Here is a 25,598-nt window from a genome sequence, read left to right as displayed (position 1 = left end):
GTAATTTGGTAATTACATGAGACAGATGGTTACTTAAGGCAAAAAACGAATTGTAGGGGTGGATGGATGCGAGTATAACGTGAAGGCCTAGCAACCCAAAGGTTGCATGTTTTAATTTAATCACGAACAACTTTTGCATTTTAGCTAATTAGCAACTTTTCAACTACTTACTGCTTTTTAGCTACTTTGCAACTACTTAGCATGTTAGCTAACCCTTCCTCTAACCCTAACTTTAAGCATTTTAGCTAACCCTTCCCCTAACCCTAACCTTAACCCTTTTAGCAAACCTTTCCCCTAACCCTAACCTTAACCTTAACCCTTTAACCTAACTCCTAAACTTAACCCTAACCTTAACCCTAACCCCTAGCCTAGCTATTGTTAGCCAGCTAGCTACTAGGCACCTAGCTAGAATTCGTAACATATACATTTAGAAAATTCGTAACATATAGTACTTTTAACAAATTCGTAACATTTTACATTTACATTTACATTTTAGTCATTTAGCAGACGCTCTTATCCAGAGCGACTTACAGTTAGTGATAGCATAATTTTTTTTTCATACGTTTTGCAAATTTGTAACATATCATACTAATTGTAATTCGTAACATATCATACGAAATGGTTGATGGACATCCACAAATTAATACAAACCATACGAAACGTAACATACATCATTAATTATGTTTTGGTTTACGTACAGAATAATACGAAATGTTCTGAGACCAGGTTGCAGCCATACCACCCGTTTTTAAATCCATTCGCACATTTTTCATGTCTCTGACATACGGTAATGATAAATAATGGTGTAACAGCCTACAGTTTTCTTGACATTTTGTTTTCATTATTGTGATAGGCTCACTATTTATTTTGCCGGGACGCCGTACCGGAACTTATCGCCTTACTTTCACCCCTTGGGTCAATGAGGTTTACGGTATGGACGTCCCAAGGATCCCGGATAGCACTGACGAAGTGGTGGGGGCGGCCCGTTACTAACCAGTGGACGGCGCAGGAGCTCTGGCAACAACGACAGCGGAGGATTGGAGCGTAGGAATACTGCCAGCGAAATAACAACAGAGAAAGATAGCTCTCGGAATACAGTGAGTAATGCATTTTTTACCAAAACACTGCATTTGCCTTTGCAAATTAGACATTTTATGCTTGCCTTTTGCATTTTTAGGGCTTAATATGGTGCCTCTTGTCCATTCAGTCAGGATATTTCGTTTACAGTGACAGTCCTCTTTTCGGAGAGGCCTGCAGAGGGGGCCCTGCTCCTTGGATAGCAACTGTAACATTGCAGGGTTTTGTTTCTTTACACCTAATGCTAATTGGGCAAATGTATTGTTCTCTAAGCATGCAATAAGGGATCAATTTACGACGAAAAAATACCGAATAAATTAATATATTTTGTGAACCTTATATAGAGTGAGATTGCGCACCGTTCTGTAAAGGCCTAGAATAAGGTTTAGAGACGACAATAAAATTGACTCCTCGCAAGATAGTGTCTGTGGTGTTTATGGTTGCTTGTAATTGGGCTTTTATTACAGTAGAATAGTCATGATTGAATAACCCTTTACATACAGCCCTCTATAAAACAGTAAACGGCAGGTGGAGTAGGTTTACTGTCCGTTATAGGCTACAATTAGCCTACCTAATTGTGCGGCCCGGTGGGACTTTGACAGATAGGCAGACTAGTGCTATTCAATCCACGCTCCTGGGATGTGCACGGATTGTATATCGCTATGCAATCATGTATAATGTTTCTGAGAGCAAGGGCAGACATGGGGAAAGAGCTAGGCCCTTCTCCTCTGTCGGAACAGACTGATCATTCGTTCATATGAATACATTATAATCAATAATTTAAATGTCATAAAAATATGTACAGTGTAGGCTAACCTTTCTACACGCAACTCGTTGCGTTGGCTAATGCCTTTTCTTTTCGTTTCCAAAAAGGTGATGATACTAGCCTAGGTTATTTATTTTTATCAGGTCATGCATATGTCAAATACATGGCCCATTTCTCTGCACGTATCCACAGATCCTGGGTCAGGTAATAACCGCTAAAAAAATATTTCTGATTGGTTATTATCAGTGCCATCAGCGCCAGTGATTTCTCCGTAGTAATAAGAGAGATTGTTTTTTGCTAGAAACGTATCCTAGTAAATACATTCTATTCCTAAAACAGCAGAAAGGCAGACACTCCAACTAAACTGACTACGAGATGCGTCCTATCTGTCTGTGCTGCTTTTCTCAAGCACTAGGAAATTCTGTCTAATCTGAGAGGATTATTGTGACAACAGAAGATTAAATGTTAAAAATAAATCACTTCTGCAACATAAAACTAGCCCAGAAGGTGTAGTGTTCACTTCAACATTAGGCATAAGTTAGTTTTTATTTACATTCCTGTTTTGTAGTGATCAAATCTTGCAGACATATAAATACCTTTAGTCAAGGCTGTAGTGTAGACCATGTCAAAGCAAGTTTTGGAACAAAGCCCTCTGTGCTGATGTCTTGTGACCCTGTGAGGAACCCTCATGTTCTCCTCTCTAACAAAGTATGAATTCCTTGATTTTTTTTATAATAGTTCTTTGAATTCCTTGTATTTTTAACCACAAAATTCCTTTTATGTTTTGCAGCACTCATATGCTATGCTATGGAGTTTGCTTAAATGCAGCCCAGTTTAACATCTTTGCGCAAAAAAATGTTTTGGCAGTGAATGTCAAATTGTAATGTGTTTTTCTTCTTCATGTATAGAGGATGGCAGTGAATGTGCACGCCACGTCTGTGTCCTGTGACACCCTGAGCCGACATGATATGCTGGCCTGGCTCAACGATTCCCTACACCTCACCTACACCAAAATAGAACAGCTTTGCTCAGGTAGGTCTCCATTCCTGACTTGTGATTTCATTGTGCCTCCAAAGTTATCTATTTTTGGTTTCTTATCTCCACGTAGAGAACACACGAGTTGTTCTCTCATCTCCCAAATAATGTAAATGAATGGCCCTATCCCTTTGGGAAAATCTGGTTGAAATGACATCATTACACTGGTTGTAATTTTGTTATAATCATGACATCATTTCAACCAGTTTTGCCTGCTGGGAAGGACCTCAAGTCCTCAACAAAGCCATTCAAATAATGAGTGGAGATGAGATTTCAATTGTGTTGTCTTATACCAGTATGCATCTTTTCTCCTTCTGTTCACCTTCTAGGGGCAGCGTACTGTCAGTTCATGGACATGCTGTTTCCAGGCTGTGTCCTGCTAAAGAAGGTTAAGTTTCAGGCCAAGCTGGAACATGAGTTCATACACAACTTCAAAGTTCTCCAGGCTGCCTTCAAGAGGATGGGAGTCGACAAAGTCAGACTATTATCTATTTATCATCATCTATAAAACATTACAAATCAGAACATATTCACACCCCTTGACTTTTTCCGAAATTGTTTGTGTTAAGGCCTGAATTTAAAATTGATTAAATTTAGATTTTGTGTCACTGGCCTACACACAATACCCCATAATGTCAAAGTGGAATTATGTTTTTAGAATATTTTACAAATGAAATGTCTTGAGTCAATAAGTCTTCAACCCCTTTGTTATGGCAAGCCTAAATAAGTTCAGGAGTAACATTTTGCTTAACAAGTCACATAATAAGTTGCATGGACTCACTCTGTTTGCAATAATAGTGTTAAACATGATTTGTTAGTGACTACCTCATCTCTGTACCCCACACATACAATTATGTGAGGGCTTGCCTCTAGATTTTTCAATGGAAAGATTTTCATCTCTCAAAAAGCTTTCAAACATTTAATCTTATTTCTACAGATAATTCCTGTGGAGAAGCTGGTAAAAGGAAAGTTCCAGGACAACTTTGAGTTCGTGCAGTGGTTCAAGAAGTTCTTCGACGCCAACTATGATGGGAAGGAGTACGACCCTCTTCAAGCCAGACAGGGGCAAGACATGGCTCCCGCCCCCAATCCAGGTGATCACTTTTCCCACAGACCAAAGAGAACTCATGGTCCTCCAGGTAACCCCAAATAATGGTTATATATCTTCTGAATGGGATTGTCTCGCTGATTGAGCTTTGGATGGCTCAAAACACGCACAGCGCTCTGCAAGCAACTGGTCTGTTTGTGTGTGTGCACGATCCACTGGATGACAGCTCTGATGGTCATTTCACAGGCTAGCATTTTAGAAACAGTCAAGGAAAGGTCGCTCTGGGAGTCAGTGTCCGGATTCTTGTGATCTCCACAGTGCCTTTAGCAGACTTTTTGAACAAAAATACATTATTTTCCAATTTATAAATACAATTGTTCCAGTTATTCTGTATTGAGTGAATTGATAATTGTGGTACCGCTTTGGGACCCTTTGGACTAACAGAGATGTTTTAAGCCTTGATCTTAGACCTGGTATGTGTAAAAGCAGCTTTTTTGTGCATTGTCTTTTGGTATTAAGGTTGAAAATAAATCAGCATCGGTTCTCAAAATCAATAATATAGCAAGTGTGTGTTACACCACAGGCGCAACATTATGCTATGCTTACAACATGGGTTCTCCTTGAAACTCTGTAGTAGTAGTATCCATGGCTTTGATCGCATGGGGTGACAAACAATGAACACTTGTTTACTATGTTTACTAGTATTTACTACTATTTGTACTCCTTTTAGTTTACAACTATTTGTTTAATAATATTTTGTTGACATTTACTGTGAGTATGGCTGGGATTCAAGCCAAGGCGCATTACAGAGCAGTGCACTAGAGAGCCCTCAATGCGCCCTTTAAAGGCATTTTCCCCCAAAGTTTGCGGAGATCGCATTCACTGTAAATTACCTTTAAAAGTCTGTTATAGTGCGCTGCTCAATAACGCTCCTTGGATTGAATCCCGGCCTAAATGTTATAACAGTAAACCTGCACTGCAACACAAAGGACTCTATTCAATCAGTACCACGGAAGTTCAGCGTTACAGCGTGATTGAAATTTAAAGGCAATGTTTCTGCGTTAGCGGAGACTGCATTTACGGTAAACTGCATATGCTCCATATGTCGGCTCAATCTGACATTACCTTTACATTTCTATCGCACAATCTGTAACGTATCAGCGAGCGAGATTGAATAGAGCCTTAACACTATCTGTTCATTCCAGGCCCCCAGAGGATGTCGCCCACAGTGCCCAAGATAATGCCCGCGCCCCAGAGGGTGCTGAACACCACCGTGCATGTGAGGAAGACCCCGGCTCTGGCGCGGAACGGGGGCAGCGACGCGGAACTCATGGAGCTAAATCAACAGGTAGAGTCCCAGGGAGGGTAAGGAGGCCTTACTCTACATTGGAGAAGTAAACTCATGGGCCATACTACTGTAGTATTGACAGTATTCAATACGAATTAATGTGTCCTGTATTAGTTTTACCTCAGTTATCAGGTTTTATTTACTGCAAGTAGAGTCATGCTTAGCCCTAAGTCTTGGCTGTAGGCTAAATCCATGTCTCCGGGCTAAGTCATGCTCTGGTCTTTGTAATGTGAAGGGTGAGTGTAAATTCACACTAGAGTTTGTATCCTAATTTCTGACTCAGTTGTGACTTATCCAATAAAGAGGAGGATAAAAAGTGATATTTGATGCATATTAGGAAACAAAATGTAAGTTCAAGTATAGGAAGCATGTAACTAACATAAGTTTGTACTACTCAGTGAGTACTACATTGACCTTTTCATTCCCCATGTGTTTGAAACGACTTTTTCTTGTCTGTGTAGTTGATGGAGCTTAAGTTGACGGTGGACGGACTAGAGAAGGAGAGAGATTTCTACTTCAGTAAGCTGAGAGACATTGAGCTGATCTGTCAGGAACACGAGTGTGACACCAACCCTCACCTCTCCAGGATCATGGACATTCTCTATGCCACAGAGGTACCTGTCACAACTCAGACATATACAGTATAATTCAATGTGTTCATATAAATCATTGGTCACAACACTGAAACTGAATAAAGAATAGGCTACTTTTTTAAACTAGAGATTCTACAGTTTTAATAAGAATTGTACTAATCTTTGTGTAGCCCTGATCTATCCTTAATTTGATCTATCCCTCTCTCATGTATCAAATATTAGGGGTTGTGGGTTATCATCACATACACTGTAAATCTGATGATATCTGTATTTTGTGTTTCAGGACGGCTTCGCTGCTCCAGATGACGATGAGATTGATGAACAGGCCCACTTGGACCAGGATGAATACTGAGCCTCTCATACCTTCTGTCCATATCCCCCCTCTCCCTCCTCTATACCCTTCTGTCCATATCCCCCCTCTCCCTCCTCTAAACCCTTCTGTCCATCCATATTCACCCTCTCTCTGCCTCTCTCCTTTGTCCCTCTTTCATTTACTTTCACTCTGCACGCTAAAAATACCTCTATCCTATTCCTGTTCTATCTCTCTTTTCCTCTCTTCCTCTCTCTTCATATGTATATATGTTTGTCTCCGCCCTTTCCCCTGGCTATCTACTGTACATACACCACTACTTCTCAGTGTCATAAGCTACTCCTCCCTCCCTCCCTCCCTCCCTCCCCAGTGACACAGTAGCAGCAACAATAACAGAACATATCCTGGTCGTTCCAGCATGGTACATAGTATAACACAGAAAAATGAACAGAGGTGATATTAATGGGGGTGTTAGGCCTACACAATTCATTCAGAGTTGTAAATATGACAAAAAAGGAACGGTTTTGAAATAAGGTAGTTGTCAGAATGCATTTGTTAGTTTGTCTTTTGGTTTGACTCATGCTTTTTCGAAACCTCATTTTGGTTTTGTTTCCTGAGCATAGAAAGCACCTTGTGCATGTTACTGTATTACAGGTTACCCGTTACCACAAGAGTCATACTTAGACTCTAACAAAATGGTCTATGACAACAAATTATATTTCATTTGTCTATACTTTCTTATTTATTGATTTGATTTAACAACTAGTAGAACAATTGATGTAAAATGTATGTAAATTAAACAATACTGTAATTTGTGCTGATGGCAGTGAAACAGCATAACAAGCTTTTTCTTTTAGTTGATGGCATGTAGTAAACATCAAGGGAAAACACATACAAAAATACATTGGTATAGAAATGATCATTTAGGGCATAGGATATGACCTATGCCCTTTGACTCATTCTTGATTAGCTGTATCTGAGCATGAGAATGTTATAATTGACAGTGAATGGGCAATATATTTGTCAACTATTTTATGTGCAGATTTTGTCTTCAGTCGGAAGTGTCTGGTTAAATGCAATGGTATTTATTTTGTATAATGAGTTTGAACTTCATTTGGTATTAACAATACCTGAGGTACTATGTAGGCTGACATTATGGCAGTAAAATGTTTTTTAAATTTAACTGTAAAAATGTGTTATTTGAAGCTGGAATCCGTAATGGTGAAACTGCCTGTTCCGTTTGCGATATATAAATAAAATGACAAAAACAAAAGAAGTTACTTCAAACAACGAACACTGTTTTTTTTTTCACGATGTTGGATGCTCCTCTCCTCCCTTTCATAATTAAAACAATAACAAACGTGCTGGGGGCGAACAGTGGCGCTGTTTCCCCTTATGCGGATTTCAGCTTTTAAAGAGCCTGAAAACAATGATTTACTTTGATTTGATCATATCACGTTTCTGCTGCTAATTTTGCTGTGTTTGTACTTTTGATTTGCTATAATATATTGCTCAGCTGTAGTCTTACGAATTGCAAGTTGAGTTTAGTGAACAGTGAAGTCAGAGTTACGTCCCAAATGGCACCCTATTTCGTATATCGTGCACTACTGGTCAAAAGTACGTCACTATGTAGGGAATAGGGTGTCATTTGGGACACACAGAGTTAGTTAGGGGTCTATGACAAGTTCAAAATGATGCTGGTCGTCATGAGCATCATAAGGAATAGAAGTCCTTTCCCCTGTACTACTGCCTTTACAATGCAAACAGACATCTGTAATAGAATTTGACCTGCATTCTCTCTCGTGCGTTGACTGTATACCAGTGTTTGCATAACTCTCATCTCTTTGAGTTTTATTAAGGAAATAAACTATTGTGAAATAAACTGTTATAATACCGTTGTTTATTTCTGTTTGGCTACAAGATTGTGCGCACAGAAAACCTTAGAAGGGCTATGGTGGGGGCCCAATTGGCTCCAAGTGGGCCCCCTATGCGCAGTGGTTCCCAACCTTTTTCGGTTATTGTACCACCAACTGAATTTTGCTCTGCCAGGAGTACCCCTGAAGTACCTCCTCATGTGCATTTGACCAGTAGGCCTATGGTCTCATGAGTCTTTTCAAGTACCCCCTGTGGATAGGCTAAGTACCCCCGGGGGTCCTAGTACACCTGGTTGGGAACCACTGCACTATGGGACCCACTGTCAATGGTAGGGCCCAGAAAAGACAATGCGTTTCCATTCAACGACTGTAGAGGGCAGTATTGTTCCACACAAAGTGTTGCAGTGGTGAAAGGAATTGTAATTCTATATATTTCGTAGATCAGCCAGAAACATTCATGTAGAAAGAAAATGTATCTACAATTTCGGATATAGATGTCGAATCACCGTACTACTCACATCAATACAGGCAATGCTTATTACACAAGTTCAACGCAACACCAGCGACGTTTTAAACTATTAAGAAGACAAGGCACCCATCCGGGGGATTAGCTCAAATGGTAGAGCGCTCGCTTAGCATGCGAGAGGTAGCGGGATCGATGCCCGCATCCTCCAATCGTTTTCATTTTTTTTGACAGAAGTGAATGTAAGCGTGCTTATTATGAGTTTACTCTCTCAACGTAAATAACATAAAATATCTAAATCAACCTTTAGAACTGAGAGATTGTAAACTTACGAAACGTTTTCATCAATAGGTCCATTATTTTGGTGGTGTGGTGGGATAGGCCTATAGACAATCAAAATATCAGTAAATAGACTACATATTTAATAGATTTAATAAACTCCTTAATTCAATACAGTATTGTCAATTCAAATAATGATGTTTGAAATAAAATAATGCTAAAATCCTTGAAAGTGAATTGGACATAGACATGCTCCTGGTAGCTAGTATAAGATTATGGAGCCAGTAAGTTAAAACTATGTGTTACAACTAAACTACAGTATCAAGTCACCTCTATAACTTTTGGAAGTAGGCCTACACATCAACACACACCAATTGGCTGAAGAGCATAGGACTAGTGAAGGGAGACAAGCAATTTTTCCAGTAGCCATAAGGCACTGCACAGCACTGTGTTTGCCTATCATGGCAAACCAAGTAAAATAATACACTCCACTAAAATCATAGTAGGCTATACATACATAGGTCTATGTGTAGCAGATTTGGGTTTAAATACTATGTAAAATCTATAAAATACTGCCTAGAGCACCAGATGGGTGGGGTTTACAGTTTGACTATTCTATTGGTCCTTGAAGCCAGGCAAGCCTAATCAAGATAAAGTATCTGCATTTTGAAATGATTTCAAATAGTATTTGAACCCAGGTCTGATGTGTGGGGCTGAAACCTAACTGCCTATAGATATCGTAGACGTTTACAGACAAGAACACCCTCTCAGACACCAAGTTGAGTTTCAATGAGCTGCATTGTACAATGTTCGCTTATCAAGGTACACCAAACAATGCACTCCACTGTAGAAAAAGTAGGCACTGCATTTAAAACATAGTAGGCTATACATACGTCTGTCTATGTGTTTGGGCAAAGGACACAACCCTATCTCTCAGACACCCATTAGTTTCTTGGCCATGTATCCAGGCATGCTGTAGATGAAGAGGCCCAGGATGAGCACCAGCAGCAGAGCCACCACTAACTTGACCGTGAGCCAGAAGTACTGGTTGCAGATGAGGTTTTTGATGGCCTTGAAAGGCATAAGGAACCATAGGAAGGCTGTGTCTGGACGACTGGTGGAGAAAAATAGGGTTGGTTGGTTAGTCTGCACTAATGCCTTATAAGGCCATCACACAGACACACAGAGGATGAGCAAATATGACTATAAGAATTAGGGCCGGTTTCCTGTGAATATAAAAGAATCCATAAAAATTATGGGGAAAATAAAGGGTATTTTAGTAACTTACCGTGTAAAGTATGATGATCCCTGGTCAAATCCGGTACTTGGTCGAAGCAATTTCGTAAAAGACCCTTTCTTTATCCCATAATTTGCGTGTATTGTAATCAAATGGACCATTACGTTAGGGTGCGTACCAACGAGGGTGCGCTCCGACCGCATGGTAGAGCGTTGTTTTAGGGCAACCTCATGATGCAAAATCATGCTCCTGCCCCTTCCCCACTCCAATGCAACTTCCCAGTTGAAATACATTGAGTTGGCTCCAACATTTTACACTGTATTTGTTAGCTCAGTGTGTAAACACCCTAAAGGGGGTAGTGGTAAAGGGTGAATGGTGCTCTTACTTGGGTTTCTCCAGGGGCTCAGGTTCGTTGCGTCCGTCACCTACTGGATTCTTCTCAGCCTCCTCTGCAGTCATCAGCTGCAGCTCTGCTTCCACTTTCCCCTGCAAAGACACAAACAACATCACTACTAAAATACTGGGGTTCATACAGTATATAAAGTAGGTCTGTATCTTTTGACTGATCTGTTCAATATTTAACTCAGTTAGATTCTTCAGGGTGTAACCCAATTGTCACGTTTTGTTGAATCAAAGACACCGTTTTGACAAGTGTATAGTTGAATGTGTTTAATCCAGTCCACATTACATTAGAAAAAGGGAAAAGGGGGATACCTAATCAGTTGTACAACTGAATGCTTTCAACCGAAATGTGTCTTCCGCATTTAACCCAACCCCTCTGAATCATACCGTGAGTTCAAAGTCGTCGTTCTCGTCTCTGGCCAGGAAGGGCCACCAGCCCTTGACCCTCCTCTGTTTGAAGATAGACACCATGGGAATATCCTGTTCGTTCAGCACCATATTGATGGAGCACTGCTTGGCTGTCTTCGCTCCACGAGGGAAACGGTTCAGGTCCAGCTCAATGGCGCCTAGGAAGAGACATAAATATCATACATCTTTATTTTATATGCATGAAGGGTTCTCAGCTGTTGTTGTTGATTATGTTGATGTTGTTGTTATGACTGCCACAACAGTATTTTCCATGTCGCACAATACAAGTTCAATTACAAAAAGTAAAATATTACAACAAGGGAAATGCAATCCACTGTAGCCCTAGTCTGAAACGTTATATTCACAGAAAGACCAACATCTACAGCCCAGAAAATCATTATGGTGAATGTTTAGTAGAGGGAAATCAAATCACTCCACCTAAAAAATCATCTGCAGAGAAGTGGTCAGCATCCCAGACTTGTAAGTTGAGACGAGCAGGGATCTTATACTCAGTCTCGTCCCAGGCGAACATGGACTCCTTCTTAGAGATGACGATCTTCTCCTCGGCCTGTAAGTAGTCAAAGGGGTAGATGAAGCGCCAGTTGAAGAGACCCTCCCCTGTCAGGGAGTGGTAGTGGACATCTGTGTCCTGCTTGTCCTCCTGCTGGCCCTTCAGCCAGCTGTTGAATGATAGAAGAAGAAGAAGAAGAAGAAGAAGAAGAAGAAGAAGAAGAAGAAGAAGAAGACATGGTTTAAATATTTAGTACAAGATACCCCCTGAAATTCGAAAAACATATACTTTCAAAGGAAACATTCTTAACCCCCGCACGAAGATATCACTGGACTTTTCTCCAGTGAAGATGTCATCATCCTCCAGAATGACCTCGTCTGTGTTCCAGATGATCACCCTCAGTTCAAACCTGCAGACGACCAAACAGTACAGTGAGACAAAGTACAACTTTTGTTGAATTATGTGATATGCCTGTTTTAAAAATGTGACATGCCTGTTATGTGATATATCTGATCATATAACATGGGGAATTTACTGATATTTATATTACTGATATCAAATCCTGCCGACTATGCCAAATGTAACTTGGGGGACAATGGACATTCATCAGAGAACTTTATCTTCACCTTGCAAATTCTCTTACTGAATGTTTTTGAAAGCACATTACATTGTACTAGAACATACTTCTTTGGTTTCCTGGGTGAAATATCAATGGCAGGTCCAGGTGCAGGCAAATCCTTGGGGAACATGTCCACCCACATCTCAATCCTCCCCTACACATAGAGAAACACAAAGACAAACTTGGGATGAGATGCAATTGAACCAGTGGCATAGCACACACCCCTGCAGCCCCCGCAAAGCAGGGGGCCCCATGAGCTTGGGGCCCATGAGCTTTGCCCCCCTCCCCGAAACTCTGCTACGCGAAACACTAAAATCAAGTCTAATCAATCAGGCCTACAGTACCTTTTGTTAACTTTATATATATATATATTTTTTATTGGGGGGGGGGGTGGGGGTAGCTATGAAACTAGCAGACAGATTGGTTTATAAAATAACATTAGTTGCATCATTTCTGATCCCTTTCTTTGTTTTTATGTTTTACCATCCCGCTCCCCTGGTTGGAAGACCTGGTGGAAAACGTAAAAATTCTATATATATACATATAGCCTCCACCTATTTGTACTGGACTCCAAGTGCATCATCAAATTAACCAATCCTTCTAATCTTAATTCCACCCCTCAGATGTCAACAGACTAACCCATCTTTCCCAGTATATTATCATTTTACTATTTCCTTTTGCAATACATCCTTCTATTTTACTGTGATGTCTCACAAGGGTCTTGAACCTCTCTATTTGTACCATTTCTACTGAGATTGCCTTAAAAATAAATACTTTACCTAAGAGTATAATAATATTTCCCATCAGATTGTGAACGTTAATTTACTCTACTTTAGTTTTGCTTTCAACCTTCACCAGCTGGATTGTTTGAAAGACACTGAAGCAGGCACTCAGGCAGTTAGCAAGCACAACCTTAACACTTGTCTTACCTGTTCGATCCCAGGCTTGTCAGGGTTGAGGAGTGGCCTGGTCTCCACATGTTCTGGAATCAGTTTACAGCCCACCCTGGGGATATCCTCCCAATGCTTCAGCACTGTCAGGGCCAGGTGCTCATCCGTCTGCTTCTTCAGACCTAAAGAGCATCATCAGACCAACCCAGACTAACATACAGCACAGACTAGTCTAGTAATACCTGGCCTACCCACAAGGGGTACTTGGGAAAGCTCATAACATCATAGACCTATATGATCAGTTGTACATGAGGGGGTATTTCAGGTAGAGTAAAATACCAGGCTGGTGGTATTTCAGGGTACAGTAACCAACATAGGAGAGTAAATCCGGGTAATCTGCCGAACGTATTACCGGGGGCAAACTACCCGCCCTCCAAGACACATACAGCACCCGATGTCACAGGAAGGCCAAAAAGATCATCAAGGACATCAACCACCCGAGCCACTGCCTGTTCACCCCGCTATCATCCAGAAGGTGAGGTCAGTACAGGTGCATCAAAGCTGGGACCGAGAGAATGAAAAACAGCTTCTATCTCAAGGCCATCAGACTGTTAAATAGCTATCACTAGCACATTAGAGGCTGCTGCTGCCTATTGAAATCACTGGCCACTTTAAGAAATGGAACACTAGTCACTTTAATAATGTTTACATATCTTGCACTACTCATCTCATATGTATATACTGCATTCTATTCTATAATATTCTACTGTATCTTAGTCCATGCCGCTCTGTCATTGCTTGTCCATATATGTATATATTCTTAAATCCCATTCCTTACTTTTTTCTGTGTATTGGGTGTATGTTGTGAAATTGTTAGATATTTCTGCACTGTCGCAGCTAGAAGCACAAGCATTTCGCTACACCCGCTATAACTTCTGCTAAACGTGTGTATGTGACAAATACATTTTGATTTGATTTGATTTAAAGAAGCATTTCAGGCAGTGTTATTTTGTTCTGCACTATACAGTACCATTTTCATCTTCGATCTCAGTTGGGCCCATGAAGACCCGGTTGGCCACCTTGACCCGTCCTCCAGGGCCGTAGTGTGGCCCGTCCAGCTTACACTCCTTACACAGCTTCGCCAGGATTTGGGTCGGCTTCAGGGGGTCCCGCCACACGTTGTAGCCATGGCTACAGGAATTAATAACAATGATGAATGACACAATTCCCTCACAGTTCTTATAAGATGATATATGGGTATTTATCCTTTACATAGTATATCCTATGCTGTTCGTATATATTGATTACATGTACTGTAAATGGCGTAATGCTACAGAGAGCTAGGCCGCACTTACATGGCATATTTAGATGGGATGCCACATATTGCTCTGTGCTTGCTGTAGTAGCGGTTCTCCAAATCCAGTTGGGTTTCTCCAATGAGATCGTCAGTGCCCACTAAGTCCCAGTCATAGACTGAAACTGTTAGTGTGGAGTCCATGGGAAATGTGGCATCGATGTCAAAGGATCTGATGGGTTCAAAATAAATGACTTTGTTAAGTCTTTGGTCATAACTTTGGTTATAATTTTCCACAGGTTTTACATTTTCAAAGCCTATTCAATGCACAAGCTATAACTACAGTGAGGGAAAAAAGTATTTGATCCCCTGCTGATTTTGTACGTTTGCCCACTGACAAAGACATGATCAGTCTATCATTTAAATGGTAGGTTTATTTGAGAGACAGAATAACAACAAAAAAATCCAGAAAAACGCATGTCCAAAATGTTATAAATTGATTTGCATTTTAATAAGGGTGTCACTAGAACCGATGTGGATGTGGTGGAGGAGTCAGGCGCAGGACACAGATGTTAAGTCCAACAGACTTTAATAGTCTAATGTTTACGAGAAAAAACCCCGACCTCAAAATAACCCAAGAGGCGAGGGAAAATTACGCACACACGTAAACACTAAACACAAAACAAACAGGGTGCAAACACGTAGCTCCGACACAGTGGCAGTCATAACAACACACAATCATTCTAGTGCAAAACAAGGAACTTATAAGACACGTAATCAACACACAAATGGACACAGGTGTAACAGACAGACAAAAGCAATCAAATGACGAAACATAGAGCGGTGGCAGCTAGTACTCCGGGGACGGCGAACGCCGAAGCCTGCCCGAACCAGGAGGAGGAGCAGTCTCGGCCGAAACCGTGACAGTACCCCCCCCTTGACGGGCTGCACCAGCCGTGCGCCGACCCCGGCCTCGGGGACGGCCAGGAGGACGCGGACCTGGGCGCGTGGGATGCCCACGGTGAAACTCAGTCAGGAGGGATGGATCGAGTATGTCCCTCCTGGGCACCCAGCACCGTTCCTCCGGACCGTACCCCTCCCACTCCACGAGATACTGGAGACCACTCATCCGGCGCCTCGAGTCCAAGATGGTCCGGACCCTGTACGCCGGGGCCCCTCGATGTCCAAGGGGGCGGAGGGGTCTCTCCTATCTCATCTTCTTGGAGTGGGCCAGCTACCACCGGCCTGAGAAGAGACACATGGAACGAGGGGTTAATATTTTTATACTCTATAGGCAGTTGTAACCTGTAACACACCTCGTTCAATCTTCTCAGGACTTTGAAGGGGCCCCACAAACCGCCGACCCAGCTTCCGGCAGGGCAGGCGGAGGGGCAGGTTTCGAGTCGAGAGCCAGACTCGATCTCCCGGTGCGTACACGGTCCCTCACTGCGGTGGCGATCGGCGCTCGCCTTTTGTTGACGGATGGCACGCTGCAGATGGACATGGGCAGCGTCCCACGTCTCCTCCGAGCGCCGAATCCACTCGTCCACCGCAGGGGCCTCGATCTGGCTCTCGTGCCATGATGCCAGGACCGGCTGATAACCTAAAACACACTGGAAAGGTGTTAAATTGGTGGAGGAGTGGCGGAGAGAGTTCTGGGCCATCTCTGCCCAGGGGATGAACCTAGACCACTCCTCCGGCCGGTCCCGGCAATAGGACCTCAAAAACCTACCCACATCCTGGTTGACACGTTCCACCTGCCCATTGCTCTCTGGGTGATACCCCGAGGTAAGGCTTACCGAGACCCCCAACCGTTCCATGAACGCCCCCCAAACTCTGGAGGTGAACTGGGGACCTCGGTCAGACACTATATCCTCGGGGACCCCATAGTGCCGGAACACATGGGTAAATAGGGCCTCAGCGGTTTGTAGGGCAGTAGGGAGACCCGGCATGGGAAGGAGACGACAGGCCTTGGAAAACCGATCCACAACGACCAAAATGGTGGTATTCCCCTGGGAGGGGGGTAGGTCGAGTTACGAAATCCACCGATAGGTGGGACCATGGTCGTTGTGGAACGGGCAGGGGATGTAGCTTACCCCTGGGCAAATGTCTAGGCGCCTTTACACTGGGCACACACCGAGCAGGAGGAGACATAAACCCTCACATCCCTAGCTAACGTTGGCCACCAGTATTTCATGCTAAGACAGTGCACGGTCCGGCCAATACCTGGATGTCCAGAGGAGGGTGATGTATGAGCCCAATAAATAAGTCGATCACGAATCTCGAGCGGAACGTACGTCCGCCCCCACAGGACACTCGGGGGAGTAGGGTCGGTACGCAGTGCCCGCTCGATTTCGCGATCGACCTCCCATACCACCGGAGCCACCAAACAAGACTCCGGCAATATGGAAGTAGGCTCGTTGGACCTCTCCTCTGTGTCATACCGCCGGGACAGGGCGTCTGCCTTACCATTCTGGGACCCAGGGATGTATGTGATCTTAAAAACAAACCGGGTTAGGAACATGTTCCACCTAGCCTGACGAGGGTTCAATCTCCTAGCTGCCCGGATGTACTCCAGGTTACGGTGATCAGTCAGAATGAGGAAAGGGTGTTGAGCCCCCTCAAGCCAATGCCTCCACACCTTTAGGGCCTGGACTACGGCTAACAGCTCCCTGTCCCCAACATCATAGTTGCGCTCCGCCGAGCTGAGCTTCTTGGAGTAGAACGCACAGGGGCGGAGTTTAGGTGGCGTGCCGGACCGTTGTGACAGAACTGCCCCAATACCGGTCTCGGACGCGTCTACCTCTACTTGGAATGGTAAAGAGGGATCCGGATGCGCCAGCACAGGAGCCGAGGTGAACAGGTTCTTTAGTTTGACAAATGCCCTGTCCGCCTCAGCCGACCACTGCAAACGAACCGGACCCCCCTTTAGCAGGGACGTAATGGGAGCTGCAACCTGTCCAAAACCCCGAATAAACCTCCGGTAGTAATTAGCAAAACCCAAGAACTGCTGCACCTCTTTTACAGTGGTTGGAGTTTGCCAATTACGCACGGCCGATACCCGGTCTACCTCTATCTCCACACCAGACGCGGACAACCGATAACCCAAAAAGGAGACGGACTCCTGGAAGAACAGGCATTTCTCTGCCTTGACATACAAGTCATGCTCCAACAGTCTTCTCAACACTCGGCGCACCTGGGCTACATGCTCGGCCTGCGTAGAAGAATACACTAGGATGTCGTCGATGTAAACTACTACACCCTTCCCATGCATGTCCCGGAAAATCTCGTCAACAAAGGATTGGAAGACTGAAGGAGCATTCATTAACCCGTATGGCATGACGAGATACTCGTAATGACCCGAGGTGGTGCTAAATGCTGTTTTCCATTCATCCCCCTCCCTAATGCGCACCAGATTGTACGCGCTCCTGAGATCCAACTTTGTGAAGAACCGCGCTCCAGCGTAATGATTCCGTCATCGTCGCAATCAGTGGAAGTGGGTAACTGTATTTAACTGTGATCTGATTGAGACTACGGTAATCAATACACGGGCGCAATCCCCGTCCTTCTTCTTCACAAAGAAGAAACTCGAGGAGACCGGGAAGTGGAGGACCGTATGTATCCCTGTGCCAAGGACTCGGCTATGTAAGTCTCCATAGCCGCTGTTTCCTCTTGAGACAGGGGGATACACACGACTCCGTGGAAGAGCCGCTCCTGTCTGGAGATTTATCGCACAGTCCCCTTGTCTATGAGGAGGTAGCCGTGTTGCCCTCGATTTGCTAAACACGAGTGCTAAATCCTCATACTCAGGGGGAATGCGCAGTGCGGGCACTTGGTTCGGACTCTCTACCGATGTCGCCCCTACGGAAACACCTAGACATCTCCCCTACACACTGGGCAGACCACTCCATAAGAGCCCTCTGTTGCCACGCTATGGTAGGATCATGGGTGCTTAACCAGGGAAGGCCCAACACCACGGGGTACGCAGGAGAGTCAATCAGATAAAACTGAATGATCTCCTCATGACCCCCTGCGTCGTCATCGTCAGTGGTGCTGTGACCTCCCTGATCAGGCCCGACCCCAACGGCCAGCTGTCTAATGCGTGGACAGGAAATGGAGCTTCTACCGGCCGAAGGGGGAATTCCTAACCTACAACAAAATGCCCGATCAATAAAGTTCCCAGCTGCGCCTGAATCTACTAGCGCCTTATGCTGGGAATGAGGTGCCACCTGTGGAAATCTCACAGGAATACTCATGTGACCAACAGAAAGCTCTGGGTAAGTGGGGCGCCTACTCACCTGAAATGACTCCCCAGTGCGTGGCCTGTTGTCACCTCTCCCAGGAGACCCTCCCCAGCACCTGGCCGCGGTGTGTCCTCCACGACCACAGGTGGTGCAGGGGATGGCCCCCCTCGGGTTCCCTCTCCTCCTCTCTCTAGCGCCAGCACCCCCGAGCTCCATGGGAATCGGCTCGGAGGTGCTGGAGGGTGGAATGGACGACCCCCACTCGGGGACGTCCGCGGGTAGCCAGCAGGGTGTCTAGACGGATGGAAATGTCCACCAACTGGTCGAACGACAGGTTGGTGTCCCTGCAGGCCAGCTCACGACGAACGTCCTCTCGTAGGCTACACCGGTAGTGGTCGATGAGGGCCCTCTCATTCCACCCCGCATCCGCCGCTAGTGTCCGGAACTCCAGTGCGAACTCCTGTGCGCTCCTCTTCCCCTGTCGGAGGTGGAATAGACGCTCTCCCGCCGCTCTCCCCTCAGGTGGATGATCGAAGACAGCCCTGAAGCGGCGGAAGAACTCCGCGTAGGTGATGGTTGCGGCGTCTATTCCCCTCCATTCGGCGTTGGCCCACTCCAACGCCTTGCCGGATAGACAGGAGATGAGGGCGGAGACGCTCTCGTATCCCGAGGGCGCCGGGTGTATGGTGGCAAGGTAAAGTTCCACCTGCAGGAGGAATCCCTGACACCCGGCTGCAGAACCGTCATATGCCCTCGGTAGCGAGAGCCGAATGCCACTGGGTTCCGGTGCTGAGAGAGGAGGACTGGCCGTTGGTGATGGGATGTTGTAAGAGTGCGTGGGCACCTCTCGATTCACCAATCGGCGCAGAGTGTTGGACACCTCGTCCATGGCGGTCCCGAGTTGCCGGATCATGGTGGCCTGGTAGTTGATCCGGTCTTCCAGGGATTCGGGTGCCGCCGCTGTTCCTGCTGACTCCATGGTGGTGTGTTGTTCTGTCACTAGAACCGATGTGGATGTGGTGGAGGAGTCAGGCGCAGGACACAGATGTTAAGTCCAACAGACTTTAATAGTCTAATGTTTACGAGAAAAAACCCCGACCTCAAAATAACCCAAGAGGCGAGGGAAAATTACGCACACGCGTAAACACTAAACACAAAACAAACAGGGTGCAAACACGTAGCTCCGACACAGTGGCAGTCATAACAACACACAATCATTCTAGTGCAAAACAAGGAACTTATAAGACACGTAATCAACACACAAATGGACACAGGTGTAACAGACAGACAAAAGCAATCAAATGACGAAACATAGAGCGGTGGCAGCTAGTACTCCGGGGACGGCGAACGCCGAAGCCTGCCCGAACCAGGAGGAGGAGCAGTCTCGGCCGAAACCGTGACAAAGGGAAATAAGTATTTGACCCCTCTGCAAAACATGACTTAGTACTTGGTGGCAAAACCCTTGTTGGCAATCACAGAGGTCAGACATTTCTTGTAGTTGGCCACCAGGTTTGCACACATCTCAGGAGGGATTTGGTTCTACTCCTCTTTACAGATCTTCTCCAAGTCATTAAGGTTTCGAGGCTGACGTTTGGCAACTCAAACCTTCAGCTCCCTCCACAGATTTTCTATGGGATTAAGGTCTGGAGACTGGCTAGGCCACTCCAGGACCTTAATGTGCTTCTTCTTGAGCCACTCCTTTGTTGCCTTGGCCGTGTGTTTTGGGTCATTGTCATGCTGGAATACCCATCCACGACCCATTTTCAATGCCCTGGTTGAGGGAAGGAGGTTCTCACCCAAGATTTGACGGTACATGGCCCCGTCCATCGTCCCTTTGATGCGGTGAAGTTGTCCTGTCCCCTTAGCAGAAAAACACCCCCAAAGCATAATGTTTCCACCTCCATGTTTGACGGTGGGGATAGTTTTCTTGGGGTCATAGGCAGCATTCCTCCTCTTCCAAACACGGCGAGTTGAGTTGATGCCAAAGACCTCGATTTTGGTCTCATCTGACCACAACACTTTCACCCAGTTCTCCTCTGAATCATTCAGATGTTCATTGGCAAACTTCAGACGGGCTTGTATATGTGCTTTCTTGAGCAGTGGGACCTTGCGGGCGCTGCAGGATTTCAGTCCTTCACGGCGTAGTGTGTTACCAATTGTTTTCTTGGTGACTATGGTCCCAGCTGCCTTGAGATCATTGACAAGATCCTCCCGTGTAGTTCTGGGCTGATTCCTCACCATTCTCATGATCATTGCAACTCCACGAGGTGAGATCTTGCATGGAGCCCCAGGCTGAGGGAGATTGACAGTTATTTTGTGTTTCTTCCATTTGCGAATAATCGCACCAACTGTTGTCACCTTCTCACCAAGCTGCTTGGCGATGGTCTTGTAGCCCATTCCAGCTTTGTGTAGGTCTACAATCTTGTCCCTGACATCCTTGGAGAGCTTTTTGGTCATGGCCATGGTGGAGAGTTTGGAATCTGATTGATTGATTGCTTCTGTGGACAGGTGTCTTTTATACAGGTAACAAACTGAGATTAGGAGCACTCCCTTTAAGAGTGTGCTCCTAATCTCAGCTCGTTACCTGTATAAAAGACACCTGGGAGCCAGACATCTTTCTGATTGAGAGGGGGTCAAATACTTATATCCCTCATTAAAATGCAAATCAATTTATAACATTTTTGACATGCGTTTTTCTGGATTTTTTTGTTGGTATTCTGTCTCTCACTGTTCAAATAAACCTACCATTAAAATTATAGACTGATCATTTCTTTGTCAGTGGGCAAACGTACAAAATCAGCAGGGGATCAAAAAAATTTTTCCCTCACTGTATATAAGTGGCAATCATCAATAGTAAATTATTTGGCTAGCTTGTATGCTATTAAGGATTAAGAATTAAGGCCGTATTAAGGATAAATCCACTCTATTACGACATCATGAACTTTAGTGGAAATGGACAAAATGTTGTTTTTAAAGTTTCTCCACTCACTTGCCAAAGATAGGGTTGAGTTGTTTGGAGATGTAGTTCTCTTTGTCTTTGATATCTGACTTGCCCAGTTTGATAGCGATGTATGGATCTGCTTTTCCATTGATATCTGCTGGATGCAGGTCAGTAGCCTGTAGGAAAGTATCAAGTAGAGAGATTTTATTTGTTTTATTTGACAATCAAGATATGACATGTTCATAATCACAGGGTAGTTTAATTACAGCGCCTATAGAAAGTCTACACCCCCTTGAACTTTTTCACATTTTGTTGCCTTACAAAGTGGGATTGCAATAGATTTCATTGTAATTTTTTGTCATTGATCTACCCAAAATACTCTGTAATGTCAAAGTGAAAGGAACATTTAACAAATTTTTACAAATGAATACACACCCTTTGTTTATCCAAGCATAAATTAGTTCAGAAGTCAAATTTGGCTTAGCAAATCACAAGTTATATTTTATACTCACTCTGTGTGAAATAATAGGGGTTGACATGATTTTTGAATGACTACCCCTTCCTCTGTCTCCCATACACACAACATCTGTAAGGTCCCTCTGACAAGTATTGAATTTCAAGCACAGATTCAACTACAAAGACCAGGGAGCTTTTGGAAAGCCTCATAAAGAATGGCAGTGATTGGTAGATGGGTAACAATAACAAATCAGACATTGAATATATCTTTAGGCATGGTCAAGTTAAGAATTATGTTGTGGATGATGTATTAAACCACCCAGACACGTCGAAGATGCAGTCGTCCTTCTGAACTGAGCTGCAGGACAGGAAGGAAACTGCTTAGGGATGTCACCATGAGGCCATTGGTGATTTTAAAACAGCTACAGAGTTCAATGGCTGTGATTAAATCAAATCAAATGTTATTGGTCACATGCGCAGAATTAAAACAGGTGTAGACTTTACAGTGAAATGCTTACTTACGAGCCCATTCCCAGCGTTAAAAAGTACGAGACATTTTCAAAAATAAAAAAGGAAATAGTAAAACAATAAAAACAATAACAAGGCTGTACAGTGCATTCGGAAAGTATTCAGACCCCTTGACTTTTTCCACATTTTGTTACGTTACAGCCTTATTCTAAAATTGATTAAATTGTTTTTCTCCCTCATCAATTTACGCACAATACCCCATGATGACAAAGCAAAAACTGGTTTTCAGAAATGTTTGCAAATGAAAAACTGAAATATTACATTTACATAAGTATTCAGACCCTTTACTCAGAACTTTGTTGAAGGACCTTGGACAGCGATTACACCCTCAAGTCTTATTGGGGATGACGCTACAAGCTTGGCACACCTGTAATTGGGGAGTTTCTCCCATTCTTCTCTGCAGATCCTCTCAAGTTCTGTCAGGTTGGATGGGGAGCGTCGCTGTACAGCTATTTTCAGGTCTCTCCAGAGATGTTAGGTCGAGTTCAAGTCCGTGCTCTGGCTGGGCCACTCAAGAACATTCAGAGACTTGTCCCGAAGCCACTCCTGCGTTTTCTTGGCTATGTGCTTAGGGTCATTGTCCTGTTGGAAGGTGATCCTTCACCCCAGTCTGAGGTCCTGAGCGCTCTGGAGCAGGTTTTCATCAAGGATCTATCTGTACTTTGCTCTGTTCATCCTTCCCTCAATCCTGACTAGTCTCCCAGTCCCTGCCCCAGAAAAACATCCCCACAGCATGATGCTGCCACCTCCATTCTTCACTGTAGGGATGGTGCCAGGTTTCCTCCAGACGTGACGCTTGGCATTCAGGCCAAAGAGTTCAATCTTGGTTTCATCAGACCAGAGAATCTTGTTTCTCATGGTCTGAGAGTCTTTAGGTGCCTTTTGGCAAACTCCAAGCGGGCTGTCATGTGCCTTTTACTGAGGAGTGGCTTCCGTCTAGCCACTCTACCATGAAGGCCTGATTGGTGGAGTGCTGCAGAGATGGTTGTCCTTCTAGAAGGTTCTCCCATCTCCACAGAGGAACTCTGTCAGAGTGACCATTGGGTTCTTGGTCTCCTCCCTGACCAAGGCCCTTCTCCCCCGATTGCTCAGTTTGGACGGCCGGCCAGCTCTAGGAAGAGTCTTGGTGGTTACAAACTTCTTCCATTTAAGAATGATGGCGGCCACATTGTACTTGAGGACCTTCAATGCTGCAGAAATGTTTTGTTACCCTTCCCCAGATCTGTGCCTCGACACAATCCTGTCTCGGAGCTCTACGGACAATTCCTTCAACCTCATTGCTTGGTTTTTGCTATGACATGCACTGTCAACTGTGGGACCTTATTTAGACAGGTGTGTGCCTTTCCAAATCATGTCCAATCAATTGAATTTACCACAGGTGGACTCCAATCAGGTTGGAGAAACATCTCAAGGATGATCAATGGAAACAAGATGCACCTCAGCTCAATTTCGAGTCTCATAGCAAAGGGTCTGAATACTTATGTAAATAAGGTATTTATCTTATTTATTTTCCTTCTTTTGTTTTGCACAAATTTCTAAAAAACTGTTTTCACTTTGTCATTATGGGGTATTGTGTGTAGATTGATGAGGATTTTTATTTATTTAATCAATTTTAGAATAAGGCTGTAACGTAACACAATGTGGAAAAAGTCAAGGGGTCTAAAAAAATCAAATCAAATCAAATATTATTTGCCACATGCGCCGAATACAACAGTTGTAGACCTTACAGTGAAATGCTTACTTACAAGCTCTTAACCAACAATGCAGTTTTAAGAAAAATATGTGTTAAGTAAAAAATAGATAAGTAAAAAATGCAAATAAAAAATAATTAAAGAGCAGCAGTAAAATAAAAGAACAGTAGGGAGGCTATATACAAGGTGTACCGGTACAGAGTCAATGTGCGGGGGCACAGGTTAGTCGAGGTAATTGAGGTAATATGTACACTACCAGTCAAAAGTTTGGACACACCTACTCATTCAAGGGTTTTTCTTTATTTTTACTATTTTCATTTCATTGTAGAATGATAGTGAAGACATCAAAACTATGAAATAACACATATGGAATCATGTAGTAACCAAAAAAGTGTTAAACAAAAATATATTTTATATTTGAGATTCTTCAAATAGCCACCCTTTGCCTTGATGACAGCTTTGCACACTCTTGGCATTCTCTCAACCAGCTTCACCTGGAATGCTTTTCCAACAGTCTTGAAGGAGTTCCCACATATGCTGAGCACTTGTTGGCTGTTTTTCCTTCACTCTACGGTCCGACTCATCCCAAACCATCTCAATTGGGTTGAGGTCAGGGGATTGTGGAGGCCAGGTCATCTGATGCAGCACTCCATCACGCTCCTTCTTGGTAAAATAACCTTTACACAGCCTGTTCGGTCATTGTCCTGTTGAAAAACAAATGATAGTCCCACTAAGCCCAAACCAGATGGGATGGCGTATCACTGTAGAATGCTGTGGTAGCCATGCTGGTTAAGTGTGTCTTGAATTCTAAATAAATCACAGACCGTGTCACCAGCAAAGTACCCCCACACCATAACACCTCCTCCTCCATGCGTTACGGTGGGAAATACACATGCGGAGATCATCCGTTCACCCACACCGCGTCTCACAACGCCACAGTGGTTGGAACTAAAAATCTCAAATTTGGACTCCAGACCAAAGGACAAATTTCCACCGGTCTAATGTCCATTGTTCGTGTTTCTTGGCCCAAGCAAGTCTCTTCTTCTTATTGGTGTCCTTTAGTAGTGGTTTCTTTGCAGCAATTCGACCATGAAGGCCTGATTCACACAGCCTCCTCTGAACAGTTGATGTTGAGATGTGTCTGTTACTTGAACTCTGTGAAGCATTTATTTGGACTGCAATTTCTGAGGCTGGTAACTCTAATGAACTTATCCTCTGCAGCAGAGGTAACTCTGGGTCTTCCATTCCTGTGGCGATCCTCATGAGAAAGTTCTTGAAATGTTCCATATTGACTGTCCTTCATGTCTTAAAGTATTGATGGACTGTTGTTTCTCTTTGCATATTTGAGCTGTTCTTGCCATAATATGGACTTGGTATTTTACCAAATAGGGCTTCTGTATACCCCCTGTCATGAATTGCCCTCATGGGCTGAGGATCAAAGAAGCTAGGCAAAGGTTTGAACAACCCCTCTCCTGGGGGCCAGTTTTATGACCGGTCGTAAATTCCTTGCAGAAACTTTCTCTTCCGTGCCATGCAGTATTGGGAGAGGGAATATCCCTGTGGAACAAAGGAAGTCTTCCCGCC

General features: G+C 44.0%; 2 protein-coding genes and 1 non-coding gene across 5 annotated transcripts in view; 2 read left to right on the top strand and 1 right to left on the bottom strand.

Moving 5' to 3' along the window:
• Positions 1-938: 938 nt before the first annotated feature.
• LOC121539594 (microtubule-associated protein RP/EB family member 3) lies at positions 939-8,071 on the top strand. 3 transcript variants are annotated; one of them, XM_041848214.2, is made up of 7 exons: positions 939-1,097; positions 2,752-2,875; positions 3,208-3,266; positions 3,816-4,017; positions 5,132-5,274; positions 5,736-5,888; positions 6,151-8,071. In XM_041848214.2, the coding sequence occupies exons 2-7, from the start codon at positions 2,755-2,757 to the stop codon at positions 6,217-6,219; spliced, it is 747 nt and encodes a 248-aa protein (XP_041704148.1). In that variant the 5' UTR covers positions 939-1,097; positions 2,752-2,754; the 3' UTR covers positions 6,220-8,071. The 3 variants fall into 3 exon arrangements, with proteins under 3 accessions (XP_041704148.1, XP_041704145.1, XP_041704147.1); XM_041848211.2 differs by having other exon boundaries at positions 946-1,097; positions 3,208-3,353; XM_041848213.2 differs by having other exon boundaries at positions 948-1,097; positions 3,208-3,353; positions 3,816-3,972.
• A 581-nt stretch (positions 8,072-8,652) lies between these two features.
• trnaa-agc lies at positions 8,653-8,725 on the top strand. Its single transcript has one exon. It is a non-coding gene; the product is annotated as a tRNA-Ala (tRNA).
• A 233-nt stretch (positions 8,726-8,958) lies between these two features.
• LOC121538933 (otoferlin-like) overlaps positions 8,959-25,598 on the bottom strand; it is a 42,859-nt gene continuing 26,219 nt past the window's right edge. Inside the window, exons 32-41 of the mRNA XM_041847092.2 lie at positions 21,388-21,515; positions 14,216-14,386; positions 13,891-14,051; positions 12,900-13,042; positions 12,036-12,124; positions 11,662-11,760; positions 11,279-11,520; positions 10,820-10,998; positions 10,416-10,516; positions 8,959-9,907 (exon numbers count right to left, since the gene is read on the bottom strand). Coding sequence (XP_041703026.2) covers positions 9,727-9,907; positions 10,416-10,516; positions 10,820-10,998; positions 11,279-11,520; positions 11,662-11,760; positions 12,036-12,124; positions 12,900-13,042; positions 13,891-14,051; positions 14,216-14,386; positions 21,388-21,515 — 1,494 coding nt within the window. The 3' untranslated portion in view covers positions 8,959-9,726. The remainder of the gene's footprint in view (positions 9,908-10,415; positions 10,517-10,819; positions 10,999-11,278; positions 11,521-11,661; positions 11,761-12,035; positions 12,125-12,899; positions 13,043-13,890; positions 14,052-14,215; positions 14,387-21,387; positions 21,516-25,598) is intronic.

Source organism: Coregonus clupeaformis, chromosome 25, assembly GCF_020615455.1.
Source record: "Coregonus clupeaformis isolate EN_2021a chromosome 25, ASM2061545v1, whole genome shotgun sequence".
Lineage (NCBI taxonomy): Eukaryota > Metazoa > Chordata > Actinopteri > Salmoniformes > Salmonidae > Coregonus > Coregonus clupeaformis.
This window is presented reverse-complemented; position numbering and strand designations above follow the sequence as displayed.

Coding starts and splice junctions, on each gene's coding strand:
- LOC121539594 (XM_041848211.2), top strand. CDS start 2,755: ATGGCAGTGAATGTGCACGCCACGTCTGTGTCCTGTGACACCCTGAGC. Junction 4,018..5,131: donor GAGAACTCATGGTCCTCCAG/GTAACCCCAAAT, acceptor TGTTCATTCCAG/GCCCCCAGAGGATGTCGCCC. Junction 5,275..5,735: donor TCATGGAGCTAAATCAACAG/GTAGAGTCCCAG, acceptor TTGTCTGTGTAG/TTGATGGAGCTTAAGTTGAC.